This window comes from Felis catus, chromosome E2, assembly GCF_018350175.1.
Source record: "Felis catus isolate Fca126 chromosome E2, F.catus_Fca126_mat1.0, whole genome shotgun sequence".
NCBI lineage: Eukaryota > Metazoa > Chordata > Mammalia > Carnivora > Felidae > Felis > Felis catus.
Window position 1 is genome coordinate 18,325,993 of NC_058382.1, and position 27,710 is coordinate 18,353,702.

General features: G+C 57.2%; 1 protein-coding gene and 1 long non-coding RNA gene across 9 annotated transcripts; one reads left to right on the forward strand and one right to left on the reverse strand.

Annotated features, from left to right (window-relative positions):
* Positions 1-2,521: 2,521 nt before the first annotated feature.
* Positions 2,522-27,093, reverse strand: GRAMD1A (GRAM domain containing 1A). Of its 8 annotated transcripts, none has more exons than XM_023245428.2 (20): positions 23,391-23,579; positions 16,682-16,892; positions 16,573-16,593; positions 16,024-16,108; positions 15,782-15,885; positions 15,609-15,704; positions 14,793-14,873; positions 11,480-11,592; positions 11,159-11,309; positions 10,383-10,581; positions 9,358-9,501; positions 7,646-7,764; positions 7,422-7,564; positions 6,616-6,719; positions 6,357-6,530; positions 6,173-6,260; positions 5,326-5,337; positions 4,889-4,996; positions 4,685-4,805; positions 2,522-2,979 (listed from the first exon to the last, which is right to left on the reverse strand). In XM_023245428.2, exons 1-20 carry the CDS (start codon positions 23,396-23,398, stop codon positions 2,887-2,889), a joined length of 2,175 nt encoding a protein of 724 aa, XP_023101196.1. In that variant the 5' UTR covers positions 23,399-23,579; the 3' UTR covers positions 2,522-2,886. The 8 variants fall into 8 exon arrangements, with proteins under 8 accessions (XP_023101196.1, XP_044901745.1, XP_044901740.1 ...); XM_045045810.1 differs by lacking the exon at positions 23,391-23,579 and adding an exon at positions 22,786-23,089; XM_045045805.1 differs by lacking the exon at positions 23,391-23,579 and adding an exon at positions 17,899-18,030.
* On the forward strand, positions 23,861-26,296 carry LOC105261258. The gene is made up of 3 exons (XR_891167.4): positions 23,861-24,141; positions 24,277-24,426; positions 26,106-26,296. It is a non-coding gene; the product is annotated as an uncharacterized LOC105261258 (long non-coding RNA).
* Positions 27,094-27,710: the final 617 nt, after the last annotated feature.

The window sequence follows — 27,710 nt, forward strand, 5'->3', positions numbered from 1 at the left end:
CAAGTGACCTCCCTCTCAGATCCCTGGCATCTGGACCTGAGGGGTCACTGTGCAGGAACCCAAGTGGGCGTGAGGTGGGGGGGTGTCATGCTAGGGCCACGAGAATACTTCAGACTCCACCCAAGCAGGAGGGAGGGAGGGAGGGCCATGCCGGATCTACACCACAGAGGCTTCTCTGGGGGTTTGGGGGTACCTGTTTCAGGGGGTAACTTGGTCTCTGATGTCATTCACCCACCTGCGCCTCCCGCGGCTCAGTCCCCCCCCACCCCCACCCCAGGCCCCTGCTGCTGTTCCCAACACAGCAAACTTATTCCTGCCTCAGGGCCTTTGCCCTCTTGGCTCTTCCCTCTCTGCCTGCTCTGCCTCTGCTCTTCCCCCTGGTAACCAAAAGGCTCACTCCCTCTTCTCCAGCACCTCCTGGCTCCAATGTCACCTTCCTCAGGTCTTCTGTCCGTTCCCAGGAAACTGCCTCCCCTGTCCCTTACTTGACCGCAGTTGTCACTACCTGACATTTTTGTCTTCCTTTATTTAGATCTTCCTTTCACCCCCTGTTCCTTCAACCCTGGGATACAAGATCCCCCCAGGTGAGGACTCTGTCCTGGGCACCACTGTATTTCCAGCACCAGAACTGTGCCTGGCACATTATAGGTGCTCAATAAATATTCATCAAATGAATAAATACATGCCAAAGCTCTAGCCCTTCGCGTACGCTGGATCCATTTCTACCTCCCCAACATTGGCAGTAAGTTCTACTATTATCCCCATTTTACAGAAGAAAGGGAGGCTGAGAGTGGCTCACACCCTTGCCTAGGGTCATGTAGCTAGCCTCAAGTGGAAGGATCTGGAATCCTGCCCCAGCAATAGTGGGTGGCTTGTCCTTTTAGTAGGTTCTGCCAAATGGAGAGGTTGGGGGTGGGAGCTCTGGGCTGTCAGGACCAGGGTGGGAGTGAGACTTTTGGCTGGCTGCTCAGGTCCCGGCCTCTGGTTTTGGGTGGGGTGAAGTTCCAGAATCCCCCTGACCCAGTCCTGCAGAGGAAGAGGAACAAGGATGTGGGGCAGGCTCAGGGCAGAGGAACAGGAAGCCAGGGACACTGGACACCTTTGTGGTCTGGGCCTCTGTGCCAACACCTCCTGGGCTGTGAGATTCCTCTGCAGAAAATAACTCTCTTGCCGTTCCGAGCCCTCCCTCTGGCAGCCCGTGACAGGCAGAGAGGCAGTGAGGACAGGCCTTAGGCACTGGGCAGGGGCATCTGCTCACAGCCCTATAAGCCGGTGTTCACTGAGCACCTACTATGGGCTTGGTGCTATTCTAAGCACTTTACTAATAGGAACTGAAATTCTCCCCACATGATGGGTATTACCATTATTCCTAATTAACAGGCACGGTAAACTGAGGCCCACAGTGGGTGGGTAACCTGCCACGATCACATAGTTAGAGGAGAGCCTGGCTCTGCCCTTTGCCACTTACGGCCCCTCCTGCCTCCATCCAACCCTTCCTCCAGTCCTCTCCCTCAAGCCCTCAGTCAAGAACTTTCTTACAGGCTGTGTCTGACATGTCAAAGGTCTCTCCTACCCCTCACTATGGAACCAGAACAGGGCTGTGTGAGACAGACCTGGGTTCTACCTGGACCAGAGACTTTGCCTCTAAGCCCATTTCTTCATTGGTAGGTTAGAGGTCCGGATGGCCTCAGCCTGGACAGGCTGTTGTGGGGTCCCGCAGGGGTAGGACCTTGCATCTAAATGTGGAGACACCATGGACTGGGCCTGCAGCCCTCGTCTTCTGCAGAGTGGCCTCAGTCATGTAACTATCCGTCTGTGTCTCATATGGAGTCGCCGGGAGACTTAAAGGAACACCAGACCCTGGCATGGAGCCTGGTGCACACTTGGTGCTTCCTACAGGACTTACTTTTTTCTCCCCCCAATTCTTCCACGATGAGTAACATTATTGGAAACTTCCTGAGCCAGGCCCTGTTGTAAGCGGCCACGTTTATGAACTCCTCGACTGTTGTAGTAGTCGTGGCTCGCAAAGCAAGGTCCCTGAACAAGCACCATCAGCATCCCTGGGAACTCGCTGGCGGTGCAGACCCTCAGCTCACCCCAGATCTGCAGGCTCAGAAACTCTGCGCGTGGGCTCTGGCACTCTTTCAGTAAGCCTCCAGGAGATTCTGGTGCAGCTCAAGTTGGAGAACTAGTCACTTCCAAGAACGCTGGGAGACAGGTGCCACTCTTATGCCCGTTGTACAAAAGGGGAGACCAAAGCTCAGAGGGCTTGACCCCGCTCCATGTTACATGACTGCTAAAAATCAGGGGTAGAACTTGAACTCGGGCCTCCAGGCGCCTGACTCTGTCCTCACAGCCTGGCACTGGACTCTGATGACACAAGGCTTGTGGAAGATGCTAGAGAATCCCAGATCGTGTCGGTGACTTAGGCCCCAGAAAATGGACCAACCCCCACCCCCCGCCCTTCTAGTGCAATGGGAGGCTCCCACCCGCTCCCAGGGACCTCACAGGCACAGCCACAGCCATTTCCAACCCTTTATTGGGGCTCTGTCAGCCCCAAATAAATATAATACATTAAACCCAGAGCTGAGGGCATCGTGCACCCCAGAGGCACCCCCCACAACCCCAGCTGGGCAAAATAAGTTAGCGAGGGGCCTGCCGAAGGCCAGGCCAGCTCCCTGGCTAGGCAGGCGATGGCAGCTGGACTCGCACACGCTGATCTAAAGTGCATCTCGGTTCTGTGGTCCCCATGTCTGTGTGGCCCCTGGCTGGGCCACTGGGAGGGGCGGGCGGGAGGCTCCCGGCGCTCACACCGTGCCAGCAGTGGCCGCCGAGGCTCTGTGTCCATCTGTCCGTTAGGGGGGTCGGCCACATGGCTGGGTGTCCTCAGGAGAAGCTGTCGTCGGGCCGTGGCTGGGAGTCAAAGGGCGGGTCTGAGACCGTGATGCCTTGATGCAGCTTCTCCAGAGAGAACTTCATCTGGAAGGAGGAAGTGGGCAGGGTAGGGGGTGAGTACCGGCAGGGGTGACGTTCCTCCCCTTCATGCAGTTGAGGGACTGGACAGGGTCCAGAGAGGCCACATCCCCTGCCAAGGTCACCCTGTGACAATAGCGGAGCCACACTCCACCCAGTTTAACTTCCAAGGTGCTGGAGATAGAAGGGGCCCAGGTGGCCCAGGTTCAAGTTGCAGCTCTGCTACTTACTGGGTAGCCTCGGGCAAGCCCCTTAACGGTCCCAAGGTCCCTCAGCTGAAAGACAGGTCAGTCACAAACCTGCTTCACAGGATTATTTCAGGGATCCGATGGGCAAACACCTGGCACTTGGCACACAGGAAGTGCCTGATGCACATCAGCTACTCTTGTTCCCCGCTGTGTGACCTTGAGCAAGTCTGAACTTCTCAGACCTTAGCACCCCCATCTAATAGATGGGGAATAACAAGAGCATCCCTCTCATAGGCTGGCCACGAAGAGCAAATCAGTGGGTCACAGCAGCACATGGAACAGTCCAAATCAATCTGTGGCTGCTGCTAACAAGTCTATGAAGTTGACCCTGTGCCCTCGGCAGTTAAGGGAGGAAAATAATGGGACTTTAACTCGGGACGGGGAGGCCCTGCCATCCCTCTCTGTGAGTGACGTGACCCCAGCCTCAATGCCTTTCCACCCTGTTCTGCACGGCCCTTCCTAGCACGAGCGTCTCCCCGCAAGTATGACCTCAGGGTGCAACGAGGCCCCTAGACGCGACTCCATATCACGGTCTACGGTGACCACACGTGATTTCACCATTACCCACCAACTTGGGCTCTGATACCCTTGGGCGTCCAGCCAATGCCAGCCAGCTCTCAGCTGCCCACACAGCCCCCTCCCACCTAAGGCACTAATCCAGGACCTGACATTTATGTTGACCCACCACCACATGAATTGGGCACCTACTGTGTGCAGGCACTGGGTTCACACTAATGACAGCAAACGCGTGTACAGCGTTCACTCTGAGCTTGACGTTGTTCGTACGTGAACTCACTTGATTTTCACAACAGTCTTTGAGGGAACAGCAATCATTGTCCCGCTCGCAGAGGAGGAAGCCAAGGCTGGCAACGGTGAAGTCACTCGCACAAGGTCACACACCAGAATTCGAACCTCAACATCTGAATAGATGCTGCCACCGTACTACAGACAGTGTCTGGAGCAACCCCTTCTGGAGATCTGACCCCAGCATCCTCTGGAGAAACTCTTTCCCACCTTCACGTGACCCTAGTCACCCCACAGCGGCCGTGGGGTTCAAGGACCAAGCCTCGCCTACCCCCGGCCTCTCTGACTGGCTCAGGGACAGGCCTGTGACCCTAGCAGCCAGTGAGAATGAATGCTTTCCTTTACATGTCAGCCTAGAGCTGCAGGTACCACCCTGGTCAAGGGTGGGAGAGGAGGATGCCCAAAACAAAGCCAGCCCTGGGGGTGAACAGAGTCAAGACATGGAATGAGGGTGGCTGGATCCAGCCATGCCTGAGGTCAGACACCCGTGGATATTTTTCCTGGGACGAGGGCCAATTCTTTCTCCGATTTGTCCAGCAACCCCGGGAGCTGGGGACTATGAATGGCTTCCTCATTTTACGGAGGAAGAAACTGAGGCCCAGATGTGTCTGCCACATGGTGGGATCTGACCACAGGGCCCTTCGGCCCCAAAGCCGCACCTCGTCTAGGAGCTCCACGGAAGCCCTCAGGATCTGCCTCCACTTGTGCACCTCGACGCTGTGGAACTGCTTCTGCAGGGCTAGGATCTCCGCCCACTCCGTGGCCGTCTGGGGGAATTTGCTGTAGGGAATGCAGGGCTTGAGTGGGGCGGTCGCCTTTCCCAACCTACCCAAGTTCCCAACCCCCTCAGGCCACCCACTCACCCCTTGGCCAGGGCCAGACTGTGCCAGGACTCGAAGGTATGGGCCGTCCTTTCCAGAGACCAGAGGCGGTAAAAGAGGAGGACATTGAGGGCGATGAGGACGATGAGGCTGAGGGCAGGGGTCAGAGGTCAGAGGTCAGAACCAGCACGCAGACACTCCCATAAGTCAGCACCCACACAACCCCACCTCGAAGGAGCACCACAATTACCCCCTTCTCAGAGGAGAAAGTGAAGGTTCAGAGAGGGTGAGAGACACGCCTAGGGTCACACAGTCCACAAGCAGCAAAGTCAGGGTTCAAATCCGGGCCTGACACCCACACCCCCTAACTTGCACAGCAGGCTGCCTCACTGGGAGAGCTGGGGGCACTGAGTGGGGAGAAGGGGCTGCGGCTGGGACTGAGGCGAGGGGTGCCACAGATGCGGGATGCGGGGCCCTACCTCACACAGATCCTGAGGCGGCAGCAAGGGGGAGACAAAGAGGTGAGAGCCGCCCAGCCCTGAGAGCCGCCCCCGCCCCTCCGGAAGCATGCTGCGCTGCCCCGCTCTGGACTGCCTGTGCTGGGAAACTGAGGCCCAGAGTGTGTGACCAAGTTGACTGTCACTCCCCAGGGTCTGCTGGGAGCTCGGACCTCACTTCCAGGTCCTCGGAGTGCCCTGCCCCCCACGTCCCCTACCGTCCCCCACGTCCCCTACCGCCCCCCCAGGCCTTTGTGCACGTTAGCGTCCCCGCCTCGGCTCTCTGGGGTCTCAGCTCAGGAATCCTCCACTGTCCCAGGAAGCCTTCCCCTGCCTCCCACAGCTTTCCCGTCCCGGCCCTGTCCCCCAGCACTCTGGCCTGGTGTGAGGTCCGTTTGTCACTACCGTGTCCCCAGTGTCACCCAGGTTAGGGTTGGGTACAGAAAGTAGGAATGAGATGTTGTCAGTGACAGTGCTCCTTTTCCGTATCTCTCCTGGAGCACCTCATTCCACCTCCTTTGGGTGCCTGCTCCCCCAGAATGCCCTCCCTGCCCTCTGGGTGAGGGCAGGCCCTTCCGACCTCCCAGAGCCCCCAGGGCTTCCCTCTTCCGGCAGGACACGCTTCTCCACGACCCACTGAGCAGTACACCGTGTAAGGAGCTCTGGGCACCTTCCAAACATCCTCTCCTTTCGTCTTTGCCCGGCTAGGAGGTGTGCCCATGCTCCCGCTTCAGGAGAGGCCCAGAGAGGCCCGGCACCTGCCCGACGTCACACAGCCAGAACACAGATCCAGGCCTGGGTGACCCCAAAGCCCGGGCCCCTTACTCACACGACGCTGATGAGAACAAGGGCGCTGGGGATGCCTGCCCCGGGGCCCTGGTCCACGGACGGTTCCGAGAAGCGCGAGCTGAGGGAGCCTGAGGAGAGCACCATGGAGTCAGACAGACCCATCCCGGCATGACCCCCCGAGCCCCGCTCCTCCGCCTGCCCTGCCCAGGCCTGAGGGGACACACCCGAGGTGTGCATGCCAGCCCGGGCACAGGGGTCAGGGTCCGGGTGCTGGGGCCCATCGCCGTGACCCCTCCAGCTCAGGGGCCGCTTCCGCCTCCGCAGGCCTGACAGCAATCCCCGGGCATCCTTCCCGCCTTCCTCCAGGGACAGCTTCTCGGCTTTGGCAAGCTCTCGCTCTGTGGACACAGGAGAGGCCTCTGCACGGCTGCCCCTCGCCAGGCTCCGAGCCCGTCCCTGCCCTGGCCAACCTCCGGCCCCTACCCAGGTGGTGGAAGTAATCTTCGATGCCACTCCACGAGTTCTTCTCGATGAGTGACTTCACTAGGCTCCAGGGCTGTTTCCGGTAGCGGATCTCAGAGGACACTCTGGGGTTGGGGAACAGGGCGAGGGGGTCGGGGTCTGACTCCAACCTCGCAGCCCCACTCCCCAGGGGGAGCTCTCCTTCCGCCAATTCAGAGAGGGCCCGTCGTCACCCATAGACACACACCTTGACAAGTCTCCCGACCTTAGCAGCGCCCACCCACGCCGGCAGCTGACCCCGCACCTCCTTCCCGACTTTTCCATCCTGCCGCTGTGCCCCAGCTCCACAGGGAGTCTGAGACAGCTCAGCACATCCCACTCCTGATCTTCCCCTGAAACCTATTCCTCCCCACCTTCCCCATCGCAGTCAATGGCAGCTTCATCCTTCTATTGGCTCAGGCTGGACACCCCCAGGTGCTCCTGACACGTCTCCCCGAGAGAAGGGATTGTCTGGTTTGCTGCACCCCCACCGCCTGGAACAGTGCCAGGCACAGAGCACATAACCCACAGCCAACAAACAACTAAACCGATCACCGTGCACTCAGTCACTCGCCTCCGGCTCAAACCCCTTCCACGGATGGGGGAGAGGTCCCCGGGGCTGCCCTCATCTACCCTCCACTGTTCAGGGTTCAGAGAACTCAGGGACCCAGAACGTCTGCTCCTCTGCGGTGGTAACCCACGTCGTGCTGCGGGCTCGGGGTGGGGACAGAAGGGCGGGGACCCCGGGAGCAGCAGGGTGGCCAGTGAGGGGCCAGGCCGCCGCTTACCGGAGTCGGGCCTTGTTCCGGGCAAGGCCCAGGATGCAGTAGCGGTGGGCAGTGTAGAAGTAGTCCTGGTAAGGGATGCCCTGCGTCAGCACCTCGGAGTCCACCACACATGCGCCTGCCTGCGGGCCGCGCCGGAACAGCGTCTGCGGGGACGAGGAAGGAGGAAGCGGTCAGGGGCACGCCACCCGGCCACGGCACCCAGCCCGCCGCTCTGCCTGGCCCACCTGTGTCTCCACCACAGAGGCGCTCTTGGGGCCCAGCGGGTTGCTGATGGGAATGGTGTAGGTCAGCACTCGGCGCTGGTGGCACTTGCTGTCCCCGCTCCAGGGACTCAAGGTCACATCTGGGGGAGGCAGGAACAGGATGAGGAGACCATTCTCCAGTTTCTGCCCACAGGCCATAGGAGAAAGCCTTTTCGGGTAGTTCCGGTTCTCTCGGGACTTGCCCCCAAACCCACCCCACCTCCAGGCCCCCCACCTTGGTGTCTGCCCCACCTTCCTTCTAGACACCTAAAACTTCAGATGTCGGTAATTCAGAGCTGGGACTTCTCCCTACGCTTCTCACCCATCCTGGGGCCTTCTTGTCCACTCTTGCAGCCTCAGCTTCCCTCTCTGTACCAGTCCAGGCTTCTCCCCTGAGCCTCAGACCTAGGGTCCTGTGACCTCCTGAACACCTTCTCTTGGAAGTTCTCCAGATATCTCACACCCACCAGTTCCCACGCTGGCTTCCGCATCCCCCTCAACCTCCCCTCCTCTCGGGGTGCCATCGCAGGGGCAGCCCCACCATCCCCCACGTTCCCTCCGGAGGCCTGGGCCTGCCCTGGACACTCCCTCCCCTGGGTATCCACTTGACCTCCTGAGCCTTGCTCCTGCTTCGGCCCACCCCTGCCCACCCAGAGTCCCGCTGCAGCCCCCGGGAATTTCTGGCCTCAGTCTCCACCTCTGAGGTCCAGGGGGGAGCTTCTTAAAGCCAAGCTTGTGCCCTGCCCCTAACCTGCCTAGAATACTCCCTGGCTCTCCAGGGCCTCTGGACAGAATCGGAGTTCGTCAGTCTGATGTGTCAGTCTCTCCGGGACATAAGCATAGTTTTGAAGACCGTGGGGCCCCAACTCAAGGCATGGTCTTACTCATTCTGCAGGGGATTTACATGGTTCATTTCCATGGACAGAGGAAAAAGAAACAGAGAGAAACTACCTTCTGACTAGCCCCTCCCCGGCCTGAATCTTTCAACTGGTCCCACAGTCAACCCTCCCACCCGGCACTGGGGCTCCACCTCGCCACACCTGGCCACAGAGGCCCGGCCTCAAGGGACTCTCCCGGCGCCTGCCTCTGGTCTCAGGACCTCTGCAGATGCCTTGCTGGCCTCCTGGGTTTCTCCTCCATCTGCTCCCCCTTCCCCAGAAGAGTTCCTCCTTCAGGCCTTGGTCTCAATTTCACATCCTTCCAGCTGCTTTTCTGGATACCCCTCAGATCACAGCTACCCCTCTGAACTCACAGTCTCGGCACATCTGTGACTTATTTTGTGTACCTATTTACCTTCGTTCTCACGAGATTCTCGAGTTCATCTGGCCTGGCCTCTGCACAAATCTGACAGACTAGGCACTAAAGGTGTGATCGTGAACTTGTATTTATTAAGCGCTTACTATATACTACCGTTCTAAGGCACTTTTCTAGCATTAACTCACGTAGTTCTTAGGAGACCTGGATACAACAGGTACTATTATCACACCCCCAACGTACACGAGAAGAAACCGAGGCAGAGAGGCTCGAAACCCGGCGCAAGGTCACTCAGCTAGTTAAGAGGCAGAGCCAGTCCGGTCTCACGGCATCTGCTTCTAAGCCCGCAAGGGCGCCACATCTGCACAGCAGCCACCCGCTGTCTCCTGCTTCCTCCTCCCCACCCCCGCCCCGTGCCTGTGCAGCCTCAGCCCCCTGACCTGTGAACTTGCACTGCTGCAGGAAGCCCTGCAGGAAGGGCGAGTCCGAGAAGAGCATCTGCTGGAGCCGCTCGGCACCCACGTGGAAGACTGAGTTGATGAGCAGACGGCCAGAGAGGTCAGGAAGCAGGGCGGCCAGGTCAGCTGGGTGACAGAGAAGGGGCAGTGGATGACGCATTCCTCCCACCTCGGAGCGGCTCTGGGTGGCTGCCCCCTTCCACTCCCAGGCCTTGTACGGTGGACGGACAGACCCACCCTCCAGGGCTGAACGCAAGTGGAGCGCCCACTGCTCGGCCCCTTTCAGCCACAGGCTGGCTTTAGGGTGGGCATGTGCCCCAGGGTCAGCCAGTCAGAGCCACCAGGATTGGTTCAGGGGTGGGCCTGGGCTCTCAGCCACAGTGATTGGCTCTGGGCTGGGCTTGTTGCCCAAGTTGGACCAAACAGAGCCAACCCTAGAGCTTCTGGTGCAGCCCCTGGGAAAAGCGTGCTTCTTCTCAACCTAGGCTTGTCTGGGGCGGGGCTGGGGCTCTCTGTGCCCCCACAAACACAGAGGCTACCTGTGAACGAAGCTGGCACAGAGAAAATGGAAATAGTCATAATAACAACAACGACAGCAGCCAACACTAACGGGCCTGAGCTCTCTACGGATGTTAACCCATTTTAGCGTCCTTAACACCAACCCTATGAAGTAGTATGATTATTGCCAACCCCACTTTTCAGGTAAGTAAAATAAGTCTTGAAAGAGATTAAACAATTCGCCCAAGTTACACAGCCAGGAAGCCGTGTAGCCAGAAATTGGACCTTGGCAATCTGGCTTCAGAGTCTGCGTTCTTATCTGCTCTGCTCTGCTGCCTTCAAAGCACCGCTAAAGACACACAGATTTCTAACACCGCCATCTGTGTGCCTTACCTGCCTGCCCACCCCCTGGATTTCAGTCCCATGAGCCAGCAAATCCCTTGCTCACGCAAGCCTGTGTAAGGTTTACACACATAACCGAAGAGAAGGACTCGGGCCACCTGTCTCACCTTCCTCCCCTGTGGACGAGGAGGAGTTACTCGTGTCTGTCAACAGTTCCTCACTGGGCAGCAGGTCCAAGGGGCCCAGGGAGGTGGGCCCATCAGGCGGGGTAGGCTCTGTGCTCGGGGGTTCAGCCACCGGGGTCACTGTCTGGCTGGAGGAGGCGTCGGGCTGGCTGTCTGTCTGCTCCTCCTTGTCCTCCTCTGCCTGCAGAGAAAGGGCTTAATCCAGCTTTGTCCCACCGCCATTCCAGCCCGAGGGCCCCCGTGTACCCACATTGGCCATAAGGACACAGCGCTGTAGGGAAACCAACGCTGGAGAGTCACGTGGGCACGTAAAGCTTCCAGCTGAGCATGTCACAAGGGGCCTGGGGCTGCCCGGATAAGGGCCCCCCTCAGTCCCGACCAGGCCCATCTTGGGTGCCTGGGCCATAAGCCTTCTGATGCCCCTCCTGCCCACTGGTCCATCCTGTCCATGCCTTGTCTCCTACTTCATCTGTCCATCTGTATACCCATCTGTCTGTCCATCCGTCCATCCATCCCTTGCTTTTTCTGTCTCTTAGCTTTTCCCTGTCTGTCTGCCCTTGAGCTGATCGCTCTCATTCCCCGTTTTCTCTGCCATCTTTTCAGGTCCATCCCATCCCTCCATCCATCCCCTCCCCACCGCCCCCCTCAGTCCGTCCCTCTCCCTGACCCCGCCACCCGCCTTCCCCTCTCTCGTCCCCACCACCCGCCTTCCCCTCTCTCGCCATCAGCATCCTCTCTGTCCCCCATCCTCCGCTCACCCCGTGGTCTGCATCGCTGCTGGCCCGGGAAAGGTTGGGGGTGATGCGGCCACGGCGCGAACCCACAGGGCTCGGCTCCTGGCTATTGTCAGCTGCCCCAGAGGGGGTGATGTCACTCAGGGCGATCACATCTCCCACTTCCTTGGGGTTCCTGTGGGGTAAAGGAGGGTGTGAGATGGCTGTATCTCTGAGACCCCCGACACCCTCCTGGTCGCCCGGACCGTACACCCACCTCAGTCCAGCCAGGACTCCCAGGAGCTCTGCACACAGCCCCTTCTGTCTCCCCCTGCCCCAGGAGCCAGCCACCAGCCCCTGACTCACCCCAGACCGTTCAGCTGCAAGGGGCAGACGTAGTCCTCATCCTCGCTGGTGAGGCCCAGCTCTGAGCCGTAGCACTGATGCACCAGGTGCCAGAGCTCGCGGGGACTCAGCGTCTGGGCAGGCAGGACATGGGGTTGGCCTGAGTTTCCCTGGGCCCAGAACCCTTGTTACCCCAGTCCCCACCAGCCCTCTGACGCGGCGCTCCCCCGGCGTCCACAAGGGGGCAGCCCTCACCCAATCTGGCTCCAAAAGGTCCGGCACCAGGAGCCAGGGCCATCTGGACTTTCCCCCTGGGTCCTCACGATACTCCCGCGTCTACAGGTTAGCATCCCCAGACTTACAGAGGAGAATATGGGGGCCCAGGGAGGGGAAACCACGCGCTGAGGTCACACAACTGACTGGGGGCGACCCAGGGATTCAAACCCAGCCCGACCCCAGAGCCAACGCACCCTCCGCCAGGCCATCCTGCCCCTATCTTCCTTAGTGCTCCTGGCCAGAGCAGCAAGGCCGGCGACGAAATGATAGTAAAAAGTTAAGAGCAGCAGCAGCAGGGGCGGCCATCCACTGAGTTGTTACCAGGCGCCAGGCACTCTTCCAACCCCCTCCCGCGCACTCACTGAATCTTCAAAAACAATTCTGTGAAGCGCTAACGCCGTCAGTTTAAGGCAGTGACGCTGAGGCGCAGAGGTGCTCAAGTGGCGGGGCTGAGATGGGTCCCGGGGAGGGGCCGGTCTGGCACCCTGGAGCTCACCATTGGACGGGTCTGCCCCACAAGAGCTGACCCGACTGAGCACGGATTCTGGGCTCAGCCCTGGAGCTCTGAAGTAGGGAATGTCCCTATCTGAAGGGATTCAGCGACCTGCTGGTCACTCAGCTCCTCAGGGATGGGGCTGGAATCCCAGCGCTGGCAGGCTGGCTCCAGGCCCTGAGCTTTGAAGCCTCCTCTGCCCCCACCCTCCCTGGAGACCCTGCCGCTGCACTGTCCCTCCCCAGGCTCCTACTCCAGCACCCTGGCCCCTGAGGACGGGTGTGGCTGGAGCCGCCCCAAGGGGACAGGACAGGAGTGCAGCCAGAGAAGCAGGCTTGGCCTTCTGGGGTGCCGCAGGCCAGCAGGAGCAGCCTACCCGACACCTATCCGCCCTCCCTCCCTGCCGGCAGAACCCCAATGTGTTTGGGGGGAGAATCTTCCCCACCCCTAGGGATAAATTATAACTGGCTTACATCAAGTTTTCCATCTTTCCTTTGCAACTGAGGGTGGTCATGTCACCCAGTTCTAGCCAAAGAAGTGCAGAGCCCCCCTTTAAAGGGGGTTTTCCCTCCCTGATAAAGGAAAGTCCCCTTTCTATCCACCTGTTTCTCCTTCACATCTGGGACACTCACGTGAGGGCATGATGCCTTATAGCTGTAGCAGCCATCTTGCAACCACGAGGCAAAAAGCATGTGGACAAAACATCAATATGCAGAGGGTGATAGTACGGAGGAACAAACAAGAGCTTGGGTCCCTGATGACATGGGGGAGCCCTCAAATCCACCCTGGACTGCCTGCCTCCAGACCTCTAGTTACATGAGCGTCAGCTGGAGATAGAACCTAACCGCAACAGGTCAGAACCCCAGCTCTGCCACACAAAAACCCTTGTGGCCATGGGCAAGTCTATCGCTCCATGCTTCGCTGGTGAAACAGGTAATAACCACGCTGCCTCGTAGGGTGGTTGTGAAGATAAGGTGAATGAAGTCATGTAATGCTCAGATCGGCGCCTGCCACCCAGTAGCACCATAAGTATTAGCTGTTATTATTACTTTATGAACTCAGTATCTGTTTGCTTAAAGCATGTTTGGTTGAGTTTTCAGTTACTTGCAGTCGACCGTATCCTACGTAAACTCATGCAACCACGGTGGGCACTGTGGGAGGGTCTGCTCAGGCTGGCGCACAGCAGACCATCAGAAGGCGGGAAGTCCAAGGGCACCTGGGGGGCTCGATCGGTGAGGCGTCCGACTCCTGATTTTGGATCAGGTCATGATCTCACGGTTCGTGGATTCGAGCCCCACATCGGGCTCTGCGCTGACAGCTCAGATTGGGATTCTCTCTCTCCCTCTCTCTCTGCCCCTACACCGCTCTTATGTGCTCACTCTCTCTCTCAAAAATAAACTTTAAAAAAAAAAAAAAAAAGGGATGGGGTCAGTCTAAAAGCCCTTACTCAAAACCTGTGGGGCAAGATGTAATTCAAAATTAAGCAGTTTGGGGGTTTAAAAAAGCTAATACAGTGCCTATACTGTATATAGCAATACGGTATCAATAACGGTTAACTGTATTATGTTTAGTATTCAGTGCGGTATATACCAAAGGTTCTCAAAGTGTGGTCCAAGGATTTCTGGGGGTCCCCAAACCCTTCCAGGAGATCCATGACACCAAAATTATTTTCGTAAGAATGTTAAGTGCTACTAGCAATATGAGATGCTACTCGCTTTTGTCACTTTTATTCTCATACTGGTACACGGTGGAATTTTCCAGAGGCTACATGACATGGGATGCTGCCTTTTTCCAGGGGCCAATGCAATATGTGCTCCTGTATTCTTGTGTCTGAGAATTCCCCAGTTTCAATTTCTAATACAGTAAATATTGGTAGACATAGCCCACCTAAACAAAAGCTCTTTGGCGTCCACAATTATTTTAAAAGAGGATAAAAGGTTCCTGAAGCCCTACAGTTTGAGAATCACTGGTATATTCTATATTGGATAGATATTACAACTTTGTATTGAATTCCAATTATACCTAAGGTGTATCTCAGTCATGCATATTGATATTTTTTGTCCTGAAACACATGAACAGTCACACTGAGATAAATGGAGGCCTGAGCTATACAAGAAGCACATGCGGCCATTTAAGTATAAATGAATTAAAACTTAAAATGCAGACATTCACCTACACTATCCACTTTTCAAGAGTTCAACAGGCACATGTGGCCAGTGGCTACCATATTTTGACAGCATGGATGGAGAATACTTTCATCTTAGCAGAAACTTCTATCAGTGCTGATACAGACTACAAATAACCATGCTAGCTCAAGTGAGGTTTTGCAGCCACACATACAAAGATACCTCCCTCAGCTGAGAGCAGTTTTGATTTGTGGACAGTGAATAAAAGGCCATGGATACACGTACATGTGGACAGGCCTGGCACTAGGGCCCGTGGTGGCCCCCTGGTGGAGTCCATAGATGCTGCAGGTACGGCAGGCCTGTGCCCATTCCCCAAGTTCTGGCCCTCCCGGCTCCATGATTTCCCCTAATCCCCCATCCAGGTCCCGTCCAGACCCACCTTCTCAAGCAGCGCATTCTGCCAGAGGCGGAAGATAAGGAGGAAGCAGCGGTCCCGGGCCCCAAAGGAGGTGAAGAAATGCTGCAGGAAAGAGAGGGGTGTGATGGGGTGGGGGACAGACATGGCCTGGATCTCCATCCTGATGCATCCGTTCATTCACCCCTTCATTCACCCCACAGAATGTTTATCCTATGCCCAGCCTGGCAGCGGACGATGCTGGAGTCACTGTGTTGAGGACACGGCCCCCGGCCCTGCCCCCAGAACTCACAGTCCAGGGCGAGAGACAGGTATGACCCAAAGTGGTTGCGCTGTGATGGGGTGAAGCCCAGGGCACCTTCCCAGTCTCCTTCGGCCAGTAGGGGTGGTCACCCAATCCATGTTTGACCAACAAAACACAAAGGGGAGTCTTCCCACCGTTCCCTTCTCCCTTTCTGTGTCATTAGTGAGAGGCAGCCATCTTGGGACCATGAGGCAACAATCATCAGGACAGAACGGAGTGTCAGGGGAGGCTTCCAAGGAGAGGGGGCATCTGAGTTGACAGATATGGGAACTCACGAGGGAAGAATTTTACTAATAATATTATCTCCGAGCAGCTGTGTGAAAGGACAGACTGACTATAGGGACTGAGACGAGGGGCTGGTGCGGGGGTTCCGGGTCGGTGGTGATAGGAGCCCAGGCCAGGCCGGTGGAACGGCAAGGGGGTAAAGAGAAAGCGAGGGATCTGAGAGTTCTGGGTGCAGACTAAGCAGGGCTTGGGGCGGGAGGGGCTGGCTAAGACCAGTGACCACAGCCCCCCGAGCAGGTGGTCAGGCTCACCTTCTCGCTCTCAGTGCAGATCTGGATGGCATTGGGGATCAGCTTAGCTGTCTTTTCCTTCTTCAGACACGTCACTTCCTTCAGCTGGATGGAAATCTGAGGACGACAGGCCAGTCAGAAGAGGCCAGGGCCCAGACCGCCCGGAGCCCCTCCCTGACCCTGAGTCGGCTCACTGTTGTTTCCCAGCGGAAGATGTTGCTGTAGAAGCAGATCCAGTTCTCAGAGAGGTAGAGGCGGCCCTGGAGGAGGATCTCGCGCTGCAAGGCACAGGAGTAATCTGAGGCGGCCGAGGGGAGAGACGGCAGACACCCGAGTCACACACGCTGTGCTGGCCAGCGAGGGCGGGGAGAGGCGGGAGGGCAGAGCTGGGAACCCAGGGCCCGGCCCAGCCCTGGGTCTGGGCGTCAGGACTCACCCACAATGAGGCGTTCAGCCTCAGGGAGTTTGCTAAACAGTTTCCGGAAGTCCTCGTTCCGCTGTTTGTATGTGGGGCTCAGCATCTGGGGGAGTTTGGAAGGTGAGTACCCGGATGTGGGTTCACACCCCTACTTCTGCCCCACAAAGCCCCCAGAAGCCCCTGAGTCTCCTCATCCCCAGACAAGCTCTCTGCGGTTTCAAGTCTAGCTCACGTCTGGCCTCCGCTGCCCATAACCCAAAACTAACCATGACGAGAGCTGTCATTCGTGGATTTCCACGTAAGCCAGGCCCTGCAGCAAGTACCCACCAGCACCACGGACTCTTAGGGCGTGTTCCCTCCAGCCTTGAAAGGTTGGGACAGTTGCTCAGGAAACAGGCCCGGAGACGTTAAACAGCTCGCTCAAGGTCACACAGGAAGTAAGGAGCGGCACAGAATGTGACCCTAGGTCAGCTGACCCCCCACCCACTGCTACAGCCTGGGGCTCCCGGCCCAGCACCTGCCCCCCTCCCTCGCTCCCCTCCAGCAAGCCCCCTGCCCCGCACTTACACTGTACCAGCTCTGCATCTTCTGTAAGAGAAAGGAGCGGCGTCAGAACGAGCCCCTAACTCCCCCACCCTTCCACTTCTCTCCCCACCCGACCTGGGCTTGCACCGACCTTGCTATTGCGGATGAAGTTCCTGCTGCCCAGGCTCTGGGTGCTGGGGGTCCCAGGCACGCCGCCCTTCTCCGAGGAGCTGTCTGACCCCTTCTCCACCATGGTGCCTGGTTCAGGCTCGGGTGGGGGCCGGCTTGAGGGCAAGAGCTGCAGCCGCTTACGGAGAGACGGGGAGCTGCTCGGCGTGCTCCGGCCGGAGTGGGGGGTGGTGCTGGGGGAGGAAAAGAGGGGCATCAGGGGGGAAAACAGGCTAGGTGCGGGCACAGGCTTATTTTAGGAGGCCACACAGGGGCCCGCTGATCCCCACCCACAAATTTCTCTCCCCTTCTCGCAGGGTGACCGAGCAGTTCCCTAACTCTGCAACTCGGTGACTTCATCCGTGATCCAGGGGAGATAATACTTGTCCTCGTCTGCTTGTTTGGACAGTCAAGTCAATCAACACGTATAAAGTGCTTTTAGTAGAACCTGGCATATAGGGAGGTCTATTTTTAAAATTAACTTATCAATTCATTTGTACGAACATTTATGGAGTAGCCCGTTTCCAGTCCGTTGGCTTCAGCTAAAAAGCCTAAGCGTCTTATGTTTCCTGTTCACTCTTCATTTCTCATCTATCAGCAAGTCCCACCTGCTCTACCTCCAAAATCTACTTCCGTTATTTCTATTATGCCCATTTCCCCTGCTCCAGCACCCTAGCCCAGCCTCCACCCTCCCCCTCCCAGACACCACAGCAGCCCCTCCCTGGGCCCCCTGTCCCCATCCCCACCCCCCTGCAGAGGGTGAACCCGAGTCAGGTCAGGGACCTCCTTGTAAAGGCCGAGCCCCCCCCCCACCCCCCCCCCCGCCTTGGCACCCAAGGCCCTGCTGTGGCCTGTCACACCCTCCACTCCAGCCACCCCAGCCTCCTTTTTTCCCTAAGCATCACTGACAGCATTCCCACATCAAGGCCCCTGCACTTCCGTTCCCTCTGCCCAGAACATCATTCCACAGCCCAGCCTAACAGATTCTGTCTTATTTGGCTCAAATGCTCCTCCTCCCCTGGGGGCCCAGCCCCCCCGAAGCCCACCTCACACTACCTCAACTCTTCCTGTTGGCTTATTCGGTTTGCCTATTGTTGCCTCCAACTGTGTGGATTAAGGAGGTCTTGGTTGCCGCTGTGTCCCTGGCACCCAAAACTGTACCCAGCACGCAGTGAACTCCCAACAAACAATGGTGACTACCCGAACGATCCGTGCACCGGCTGGAGCGGGAGCAGCAGAGGGACACTTGGCTCTGTACCAAGACTCCGGCAAGCTCTCTGTATCATTACTTATTCCTCCGGCAACCCTGTGCACGTGACACTATCACCATCCCTGCTTTACAGAGGAAGAAGCTGAGGCATAAAGCAGCAAACCACTTGTCCAAGGAAACACGGCTGCTTCTTTTAAAAAAAAAATTTGGCGGGGGTGGGGGGAGTGGCAGAGAGGGGTGGGGGCAGGGAGAGAGAGAATCCCAAGCAGGCTCCACACTGTCTGTGCAGAGCCCAATACGGGGCTCGACCCCACGAACTAGATCATGACCTGAGCTGAAATCAAGAGTCGGACACTTAACCGGCTGAACCACCCAGGGGCCCCTTGCACAGTTGCTTTAAGTCAGGGCAGGGTTCTACCTTGGGGGCCTTCTATCTACTCCATCCCAAGTCCCTGGACCACTCAGGGCTCCTCAGACTTCCCTCTCTTGCCTCCAAGCCTCGGCACACGCTGTTCTCCCAGTGGAGACTGCCCTTTGCCTTCTTCGCCTAGTGAATTCAAGTGCATCCTCCAGGATTCTTGCTCACCACCCCTCCCTCCCGGACAGAGCCTCCCTGCTGTGCGTCCCCATTCCCACAGACCCCTGGCAGCTCCCATCCTTTCCCGAACCACTGCACCACCGCCACTCTGCCTCTGCTTCCCCCATCCCAGCCCTGACTACTCCTGGGCTGTCACTGCCTGGTGACAGCTCCATTTCCCCCACAGGTCCGTGAGCTCCCTGGTGGCCAGCCTGTTGTCCCGGTCACTGCTCTGTCCCCAGGATTGCTTGGACCAGGACCCAGGGTAGGCATTCATGTCACACTTGTGAATTTGTGGAAGAAAATTGTAAGTAAATAAATGAGATAGGTGGTGACCCAAGTGACTGCCGTTCCCCCTGGACTACTGGAGCTGGCTTCTCCCAGACCTCCCTGACCCCTATCCCCTTCCCGTGTTCTGCTCCCCACCTGCAGCCGGAGGGGGGCCTGTGAACACCTGAGTCAGGTGGGAACCCCCCCCCCCCCGCTGTACCTGACTCCAGCTAAAAGCCCAGGGCTGGACCTTGTCATCAACCCCTTGCTCACTCTTCCCCAGCTCCTGCCTTGGCTGTTCCCTCTGCCCAAACGCCCTTCCTCCCAGATGTCTGGAGGGCTCCTGAGCCTCCTCAGGTCTCTGCTCCTTGGATGCTTCTCCAAGTCTCGACTCTCTATTGAAATCACACTCCCCGCCTCTCCAACCTCCTCCCTCTTCCTCTTTCTCCTCAGCCCTACCCCCACTTGAACTTCTGGAATCTCTCTCTCCATGCTCCACAGGGGAAGGGGGTTTGTTTCCAGCTACATCCCTACTGCCTAGAACTAGGCACAGTAGGTGCTCCAAAAGCATCTGCTCCCTGTGGACTGAATGAATGGCTGACCCTCTCCCGCCCCTCAGGGAACCCAGATTCAAGCCTGTGTGAGACTTGCCCAACCCCTCGGCGACCCCCCGGCCACTTGCTCCCTGTGTGACTTTGGGCAAGTGTCTGCACCTTCCTGTACTTCAGCTCCTTCCTGAATACAATGGGCATAATGGCGTCCACCTCACAGGGTTGTCTGGGGGAGAAAGTGAGGTAATATACAGTTGACCCTTGAACAGCATGGGCTTGAACTGCACGGGGTCACTTCTATGGGAAGTTCATTCAACAGATAAGGTACACTCTTGTACATGTATTTTCTTTATGTTTTTTTTTTTTTCTTTTTAAGTAGGCTCCACGCCCAGCCTGGAGCCCAAGGTGGGGCTTGAACTCACAACCCCGAGATCAAGACCTGAGCTGAGACCAAGAGTCGGTTAAGACTGAGCCACCCAAGCGCCCCATTTTATGATTTTCTTAATACCATTTTTTCTAGGTTACTTTATTGTAATAATACAATATCGTAATAATATAATACAGTATATAATATAGACAGTAAACAGAATAACGTGTTAATCGACGGTTTATGTTATCAGTAAGGCTTCAGATCAACAGGAAACTAAGTAGCTACGTTTGGGGGGAGTCAAAAGTTACACACCAATTTTCCACTGCGCGGCAGATCAGCCCTCCCTAACTTCTGTGTTGTTCAAGGGTCAAGTGCACATGAAGCCCAGCGCGTGGAAGGCACTCCGTTCTGATCAGTAGGGACTAGGACTAAAATGGAGGACAAGGACCGGCCATCACCCCAGCACACCTGTGTCCAAGATGCAAACGCTGACCCCAACAGGCACCATATAAACACCTCAGCCTGGGGCTCAGAGCCCAAACTGACCCCCAAGCTCCACCATTCACTAAGCATGCACTGAGCACGTGCCCTGTGCCAGGCACTGGGGACACAGAAGTGAGCAAAACGGATACCTTCCCTGCCTGCAGGGACCTGACATTCGGTTGGGGAACAGAGATGACCGACAAGAAAACATGTAAATGAAGACGCTGATCTCAGACGCTGGTCTGTGCTATAAAGCAGCACAGCTCGCAGCACCGGCAGAGCAGGAAATTGTGAGAAATGCAGATTCGGGGACCCAGGACCCACCTCCAGGTGGGGCCTAGGAGACTGGTGCATGTTCAGGTTTGAGGACCACAGAAATAAATGAGGGCTAAGTGGGAGGGTGGGTGGAGTCCGGGGCACACTTGAGCTGAGCCTGAGGACAAAGGGCAGCTCTGGCAGGGGAAGACTGTTTTAGGGACAGAAGCATAGAGTTCAGGGACAGGACAGAGCCTGGCAGGTCTGAGGAGGACTGAGGTGGCCAGCGGGGCTGGGGAAGGAGGACAGGAGGGTACAGGCCCACCTGCAGGCCCCGAACCTTGGTCAGGAGCTTGAGCTTCACCCTGAGGGCACTGGTGAGCTATGCAAGGGTTCTGAAGGAGGGGGTGACCACATTCCTCCCCTGTCTCATTTTCTCACCTCTCTACCCTAAAATGCAGACCCTCTCCCCTTGTCCTACCCTCCCACAGCCCCAGGTCTAGGGGGCTGGTCCTTAGGACTAGGCCAGTAACAGGGCCAATAACACACAGACGGGGCAGGTCTCTCACCCCCCAGATGTGGCTCTTTGTAGGAGGAAGAGGAAGTGCTTGAGGGCAGGCACAGCCCTGAGGCTGCCCAACCAGACAGGCTGTAGCAGAGGGAAGGGAAGAGCCCGTCGTGGCTGAAGGACCGTTGGCGGGGGGAGGGGGCAGGGACTCGGAAGAGAACCGGGTTTTGCCCCTGCAGATACGGACTTCCTGGGCCTAAACAGCCCTGAGCTCTCGTCACAGAGGAACAGACGCACACGCAGGTGTGCATAAAAGGGAAACCTGGTGTGGGTCCCACAGAGCCAGCATCACGGGCAACCGTACTTCCCCACGGTGCAAGAAGTCTCCCCCACCCCACACCATCCCAGACACGTATGCACACACACCACAGAGTCACAACCGGACACACAGGCAACTTACAGTGACACCTGGAGCCCACACATGGCAGCGGTATCAGGGTATGTTACCCTCACGCAGGACCACAGTGTGCCAGCACTGACACACGCAGCTGCAGCACGACAAGTACGCTACAGTCACAAAGTCCCAGACGTCACACACACATGCATGTGCGTGATGCATACATGCAGCTGCAGAGGGTCACAGAAACCATAGAAAGTCCCGGATAAATTACATGCACACATACAGCCTCGAGAAAGTCTCAAAGAGGTGAAAGCAAATCACATTCTACAGAGAGCGCCATACAAGTAGAACAGCCGCAGAGGAACAACGTCAGTAAATTTAAGTCACAGGCTCAGCTCGACTCTCCCGATGTTCACCAACTGGTGGGGAAGACAAAGGGAAGGCCTGCTGTAACGTGGCAAGGGATGGAAGTGCCAGCTATGTCACCGCCAGAGAACCCAGACACTCACAAAGCCATGAAGGACCCAGGAGGTCACGGCCACATCTTAATAGCACAGTGGCCAGGTATTGAAATAACGTGTGGGATGTGCTTTCTCAACCGCAACAGGGGAACAATGCCAGTTCTTACTGCTCCAGAGGGTCAAGGGTACACCCCAGGTCTCAGGAAAGAGGGTCCCAGGCCCACTAAAAGCCACAAGGGATTTCTTCCTCTTGCTCTTCACACACATAAAGCCCCAGAGTGTCTCAGCTGGACACACAAAGCCTAGGCACACGCAAAACTGTCACATATGAATACACTCCGGAACCTTCACACAAAGATGGAATCAGAGGTAAATTACAGGCACAACCCCCCAACCCCAGGGGGATCCAGCCACATATGCCAGGCCCCAGACACACAATGTCACATCTGGACACACACAGGTAACTTACATTTGTACAAAGAGCTAATGCATTCAGAGATGAATTACAGGCACCCAGACAGAAAGTGACAGCTGTAAGCATCGTCCCAGACATGTACGCACACACACCACAGAGTCACAACTGGACACAATGGCAACTTGCAGTGACACCTGGAGCCACAGATGAAATGAGAGGAAAATTTCACAGACACACACACTCAACCAGGGAGGAGCACAGCTGTCTGCACACTAGGAGACCCAGACACATGTACACACACTCCAAAGTCACAACCAGATATGCACAGGTCCGACGGGATGTGATAATACTTCACACCCATACGACCACAGAAGGTCACAGGCACACACGCAGAGCCCCCCCCCCCCCCCCCCCCGACACACACTAGAATCACTGTCAAACATCCTCAGGGAACTTACAGTAACACATGGAGCCACAGATGGAGTTTGACGTAAATTACACACACAGTCAAAGAGGATGCACAGTAGGGATACAGGCACGCGTACACACATTTCCAAGACACCTACGATTCATACTGGAAAACATACCCGGCCCAGGGAGTAGGAGGTCAATTCTGGGCCTGCAATCCCAGAGAATTTCAGGCACGAAGCCCCCACCATCGACAGTCCGAGGCTCACGGAGCCCCGCGACAGACAAGGGCGGTGGGAGGGGGCCCAGACCGGGAGGGGCTGCTCACGTTCCCGCCCGGGGCTCAGTGGCCTGCGAGGGGGCCAGCGGGGGCTAGAGTCCGCCCAGCCTCCACCCCAGGCCCAAAGCCCGGGGTCGGCCTTGCGCTCACCCCCCTCCTCCCGGGCCGCGGCCAGTTAGGCCGGGGCCCTCCCCGCAGGCCACGCTCCCCGCGGGATGAGCCCGGGACCCCCACCAAAGCCCCGCCACCCCGGCGCGTCGCGCCCCGTCAGTGACGAGCCAGCCCTGGAGCCTCCCTGCCTTCAGCGCCCTGCCCCCAGGGCGGCCCCGGCCCCCTCCCCGCCCCCACCCGGTAGCCCGCCACCCCCCACCTCGCAGACCCCGCGAGCCCCAACCCCCAGCCTCGGCTCCGACCGCGCTACCCGCAAGCCGAGCGCGCGGAGCCGCCGGCCGGCCGGCCGGCCGGCCCGGTCCTCCCGCCCGCCCGCCGCGCCCCGGTCCTTACTCAAACATGGATGCGGCGCGGCGGGCGCGCCCGGCCGCAGGGCACGGCCGGCCGAGCGGGGATGGGCTGAGCTGGGCGTCCCCGCGGGGCACCTGCCTCGCCTTCCGCGGCCGCCGCCCCCACCCGACCGCGCCGCCCGCCGCCCGCCGCCCGCGGCCCGCACAAAGGCCGGAGCCCCGGAGCAGCGGGAGCCGCCGCAGCGTCAGCTCACCCCTCCCTCCCCCGCCCCCGCCCCGTCGCGTCACCGCGCCGCCCCCGCCTGCGCGGGAAGGGGGGCGGTGCGGCCCAGAGGGAGGGCCCTCGGACCCGGGCGGGGGAGGGGCGGGGGGAGGGGCGCGGGCCGGCACCCCGCGGCGGGGGCTGGCCTAGGCCCGGGAGGCCCGGCGGGCGCCGCCAGGCCCGGAGCCGGAGGCCCGCGGCCAGAGTTGGAGATGCTGGGACGGGGAGGGGAGGGGGGGTGCACCGGGGGAGGGAGGGCGACGCGGGGAACCGAGAGGAGCAGCTGGGACGCCGGAGATACCGAAACAGGAGAGAGGAGGAGAAAAGATAGAGACTGAGAATCGGAGGAGGCAGAGAAACGATCAGAGGAGAGAGAAGGATAGAAAAGGGAACAGTGGATTCAAAGGAAACCCCGCCATGGCAGTGCCTTGGCACCGGCTGCGACCCTCTCCTCCGGTACCCGGAAAGGGTCTTCGGCTCCACTTCTGCCCCCGGCCGGGAGCTGCCGGCCGCCCGGGGAGGAACCTGAGAGGTGGGACGAAGTTTCTGGGAAGCGGAGGGGTGGGGGCTGCGAGCACCGAAGAACGGCCTCTGGCGGGAACGGGGTGGGGCCCGTAGGCCGCCTCCCTCTTCCCATCCGTTTCCGCCCCCCCCCCCCGCCCCCCAGTGTTGGCCCAGGAGGTCCTCGACATCTGGGGACCCTTCTCCATCCCAGTCCCCGTCAGCAGACCAAGTTAGAATCCAGCCTGCCTGGCTCTTAGCTGTGTCGTGACCTTGGGCAAGTCACCCCAGTCCTGGAGATCCCACGAACTGTGTGGTAAGGGGCTTTCCCATGGGGCAGCGCTGGGGTGGGGGACAGCAGCCCTTTCGCAGATGGGGAAGCCCCTCCTCAAAGACGGGAAGTGGCTTGGCCCAGGTCACGCAGCGGGTAGGCTGCAGAGTTGGCCACAGCCCTGCTGTGACGCGGTAACCTGCGTCCATCCCTGTGGGGCTGTCTGTCGGTGTCCCGGACTCCTTGCAGGAAGACAGGGAAACGTGAGTCCAACCTCACAGCTCCTGGCCGGAGGCACCTCAGCACCTCCACCCTTCCCTATGACATTCTGTTCCTAGTCTTGAAAAAATTCCATTCCCATCTCTCTCTGCACCTTTGCAGCATCTCCCCGCACGCCCCCCCACCCCCAAAACCACTCCACTTCTCCATTTTGGTGGATGGCCGGCCCAAAACTTCCATCTTCCCTGACCCCTCTGTTTCCCTCACACCTACATGCAATCTCTCAGCAATCCCTGTCCACTCCACCCACAGAGTCTCTCCAGAATCTAAGGACCTGGTGGCCCTTGTCACCATTCTGACTTCACCGCCTCCTCCTCCTCCTTTTTTTGCATTCCCTCCCACCACCCGTTTTTCCTCTAGCTCACCAGACACCCCCACCCCTACCCGGGCCTTTGCACCTGCTGTTTCCTCTGCGTTCTTCTCTCAGATCTTAGGCGCTCCTTCCACCATCCCCCTCTGTTTCATTGCTGTCATTCTCTATACAGGTGATCCTTGAACAACATTTGAATTTGTTTGAATTATGTGAATCCATTTATACATGGATTTTTTTTACAGTATAGTACTGCACCTGTATTTTGTCTGCTTTATGATTTTCTTAGAAACATTTTCTTTCCTCTAGCTTACTTTATTGTAAGAATACAGTATATAATACAGGTAACGTACAAAATACGTGTTAATTGATTGTTTATGTTATAGGGAAGCCTTCTGGCCAACAGGAGGTTATTAGTGGCTAAATTTTTGAGGAGTCAAAAGTTACACTTGGATTTTTGACTGAATGGTGGGCCAGTGCCTCCTAACCCCCCCCCCCCCCCATCGTTTAAAGGTCAACTCAACTTCTCTTTACCTGTTTCTTCTTTTGAAATACTTTTAAATTTTTAATTAGGGAATATTTATTTCAAACTGGAAAAAACAAATAAAACAATCATCCCCACCATCCATAGACGGTAGATGTGGATATTTTGCCATTTTCATTTCAGATCTTATTTTCTCAGGCCCAGCCAAAGGCCCAGTTCCCCATCCCTCCGTTCTCTGGTCTTACCCCCAAGGTACCCACCTCCCTGAAGCTGTGTTCCTCCTGTGCCCTTTCTCATCCTTTTTTTGACATCAGGATGCATCTGTCAACAATATAGCCTATTGTTCAGTGTCTTTTGAAAGATACACACGATTAGTCTCCTACTGTATCATTTTGCAACTTGTTTTCTCCATCATCGTTGTTTCTGAGTTTTCTCCACACTGATACACAGAGCTCTATTTCATAAACCTTAACTCTTATCTAGCATCCATTGTTAGAAGAAACCACAGTGGATATTTCTACTCAGAGCCAATATAGTTCTGTCTTCTTTTCCCCTTGCAGCCTTGAACTTTCAGTTCCTGTCTCCCTGTGCCAGAGGCAGCGTTTATTCACAGAAGTTTTGTTTAAGTTTCTTTTTTCTTTTTTTTCCCAGGAGCTACAGCAAGACATACCTTTTACGCTGGTCTCCAGTACAAGAAGTACCTGTAATATGTATATAACATATATATAAATACATGTAATGTCACAAAAGTTGCAGGAAACCCCACTTACTCACTATGCCTCAAACATTGTATTTTAAATTCTACCCTATTTCTGTTTGGAAAAAGTTCTGTTCGCAACGCACTACCTTGGTTTCACGGCCCTTAAATGGTCATGATCCACAGTTTGAAAAACACCAGATGGGCACCTGGGTGGCTTAGTTGGTTAAGCTTCCGACTCCTGATTTTGGCTCAGGTCACGATCTCAGTTTGTGAGTTCGAGCCCCATGTCCGGCTCCACACCGTCAGCAGGAAGCCTGCTTGGGATTCTGTGTCTCCTTCTCTTTCTGCCTCTCTCTCTCTCTCTGTCTCTCAAAAAGAAATAAACATTTTTAAAAATTAAAAAAAAAAAAAGGAAGGAGAAACACTGGGTGTGTCGAAAGGGGTGTCCCCTTAATAGGCAGTGCTCTGCTGAGAGCAGGGAGCTCAGAATCAGTTGTCTCAACACATAGTCCCAGTTGCCTGGTTTTATTTGTGTACCTATTTCACAACTTCAGTCCAACTGACCTTCAGCTCCTGCACCTGGACGGTGTCAGCCACCCTCGAGCACGAGTCCCTAGAGAGAGAGCACCTCTCTTTTGTCCCAACACCGGGGTCTGACCTGTCCTGGGGTAGACTCTCCAGGTCTGGGGTCCTCGGCAGCCGTAGGCGCTGGGGGGTCGGGGTGCAAGGGGGTGACTCTCCATCACTGGATGGTGTTATGTGAATGGAAGGCACCTCCGGGAGCCTCCAGGTCTCAGGGGATGGGCCCTCTGCCCTGCCATCTCGTGGCTGCTGGTTCTGCCACTCGGCTGCAGGAACTGATGAGTCCTGGACACCACCCTCCACCGATGGGGGCCAAGGCAGCTGGGGCAGGAGCTCAGCCATGGGAAGGGCTCCACCTGCCGGCTCTGGAGCCTTGGATAACTGCACAGTCTCTGGGGGAGAAAAAAGGGAGGTGAAGGGAAGGGCCCCTGTTGAAGCCTTGCCTCTCACCACCCCGCACTGCTCCACAGCCGAACTGAGGTTCAGAGCACAGTGTAGGGGTCAGAGAGGTCTGGGTGGGAATCCCACCTCTGTCTCTGTCAGTGTCCTCTCTTCCTGACCCTGAGCCTCAGTTTCCTCTTCTGGAAACTGGAGATCCTGATGCCCACCTCCTATGGTGGCTGGGTTGCATCAGAGAGCTCTGACATGTGGGGTGCCCAGCCCAGGGCCTGGCACACAGTAAGTGCTCAGTGAACTTCTGTTTGTGCTCCTGAGTTGGGGTTTATTTTGTCTGAACATTCACCAAGGCCAAGCCCTGGGTTTTCTATACACCAGTCACCCTAGCTCCTTTCCACACACACCAGGCCAGGAAGGAGCCGGGCCTGAGCGGGCCCCAGAGGCCTCCAGGCCTAGGTAACGGCTGATCAAGCTGAGGAGACAGAATCCAGGATTTCCCTTCCCTGTTTGCTCAGCAATTGCCCCTCCCAAGACAAACAAAGGGAGGGTGGCTGGCTGTGGCCTCCTCAGCTGGGAGG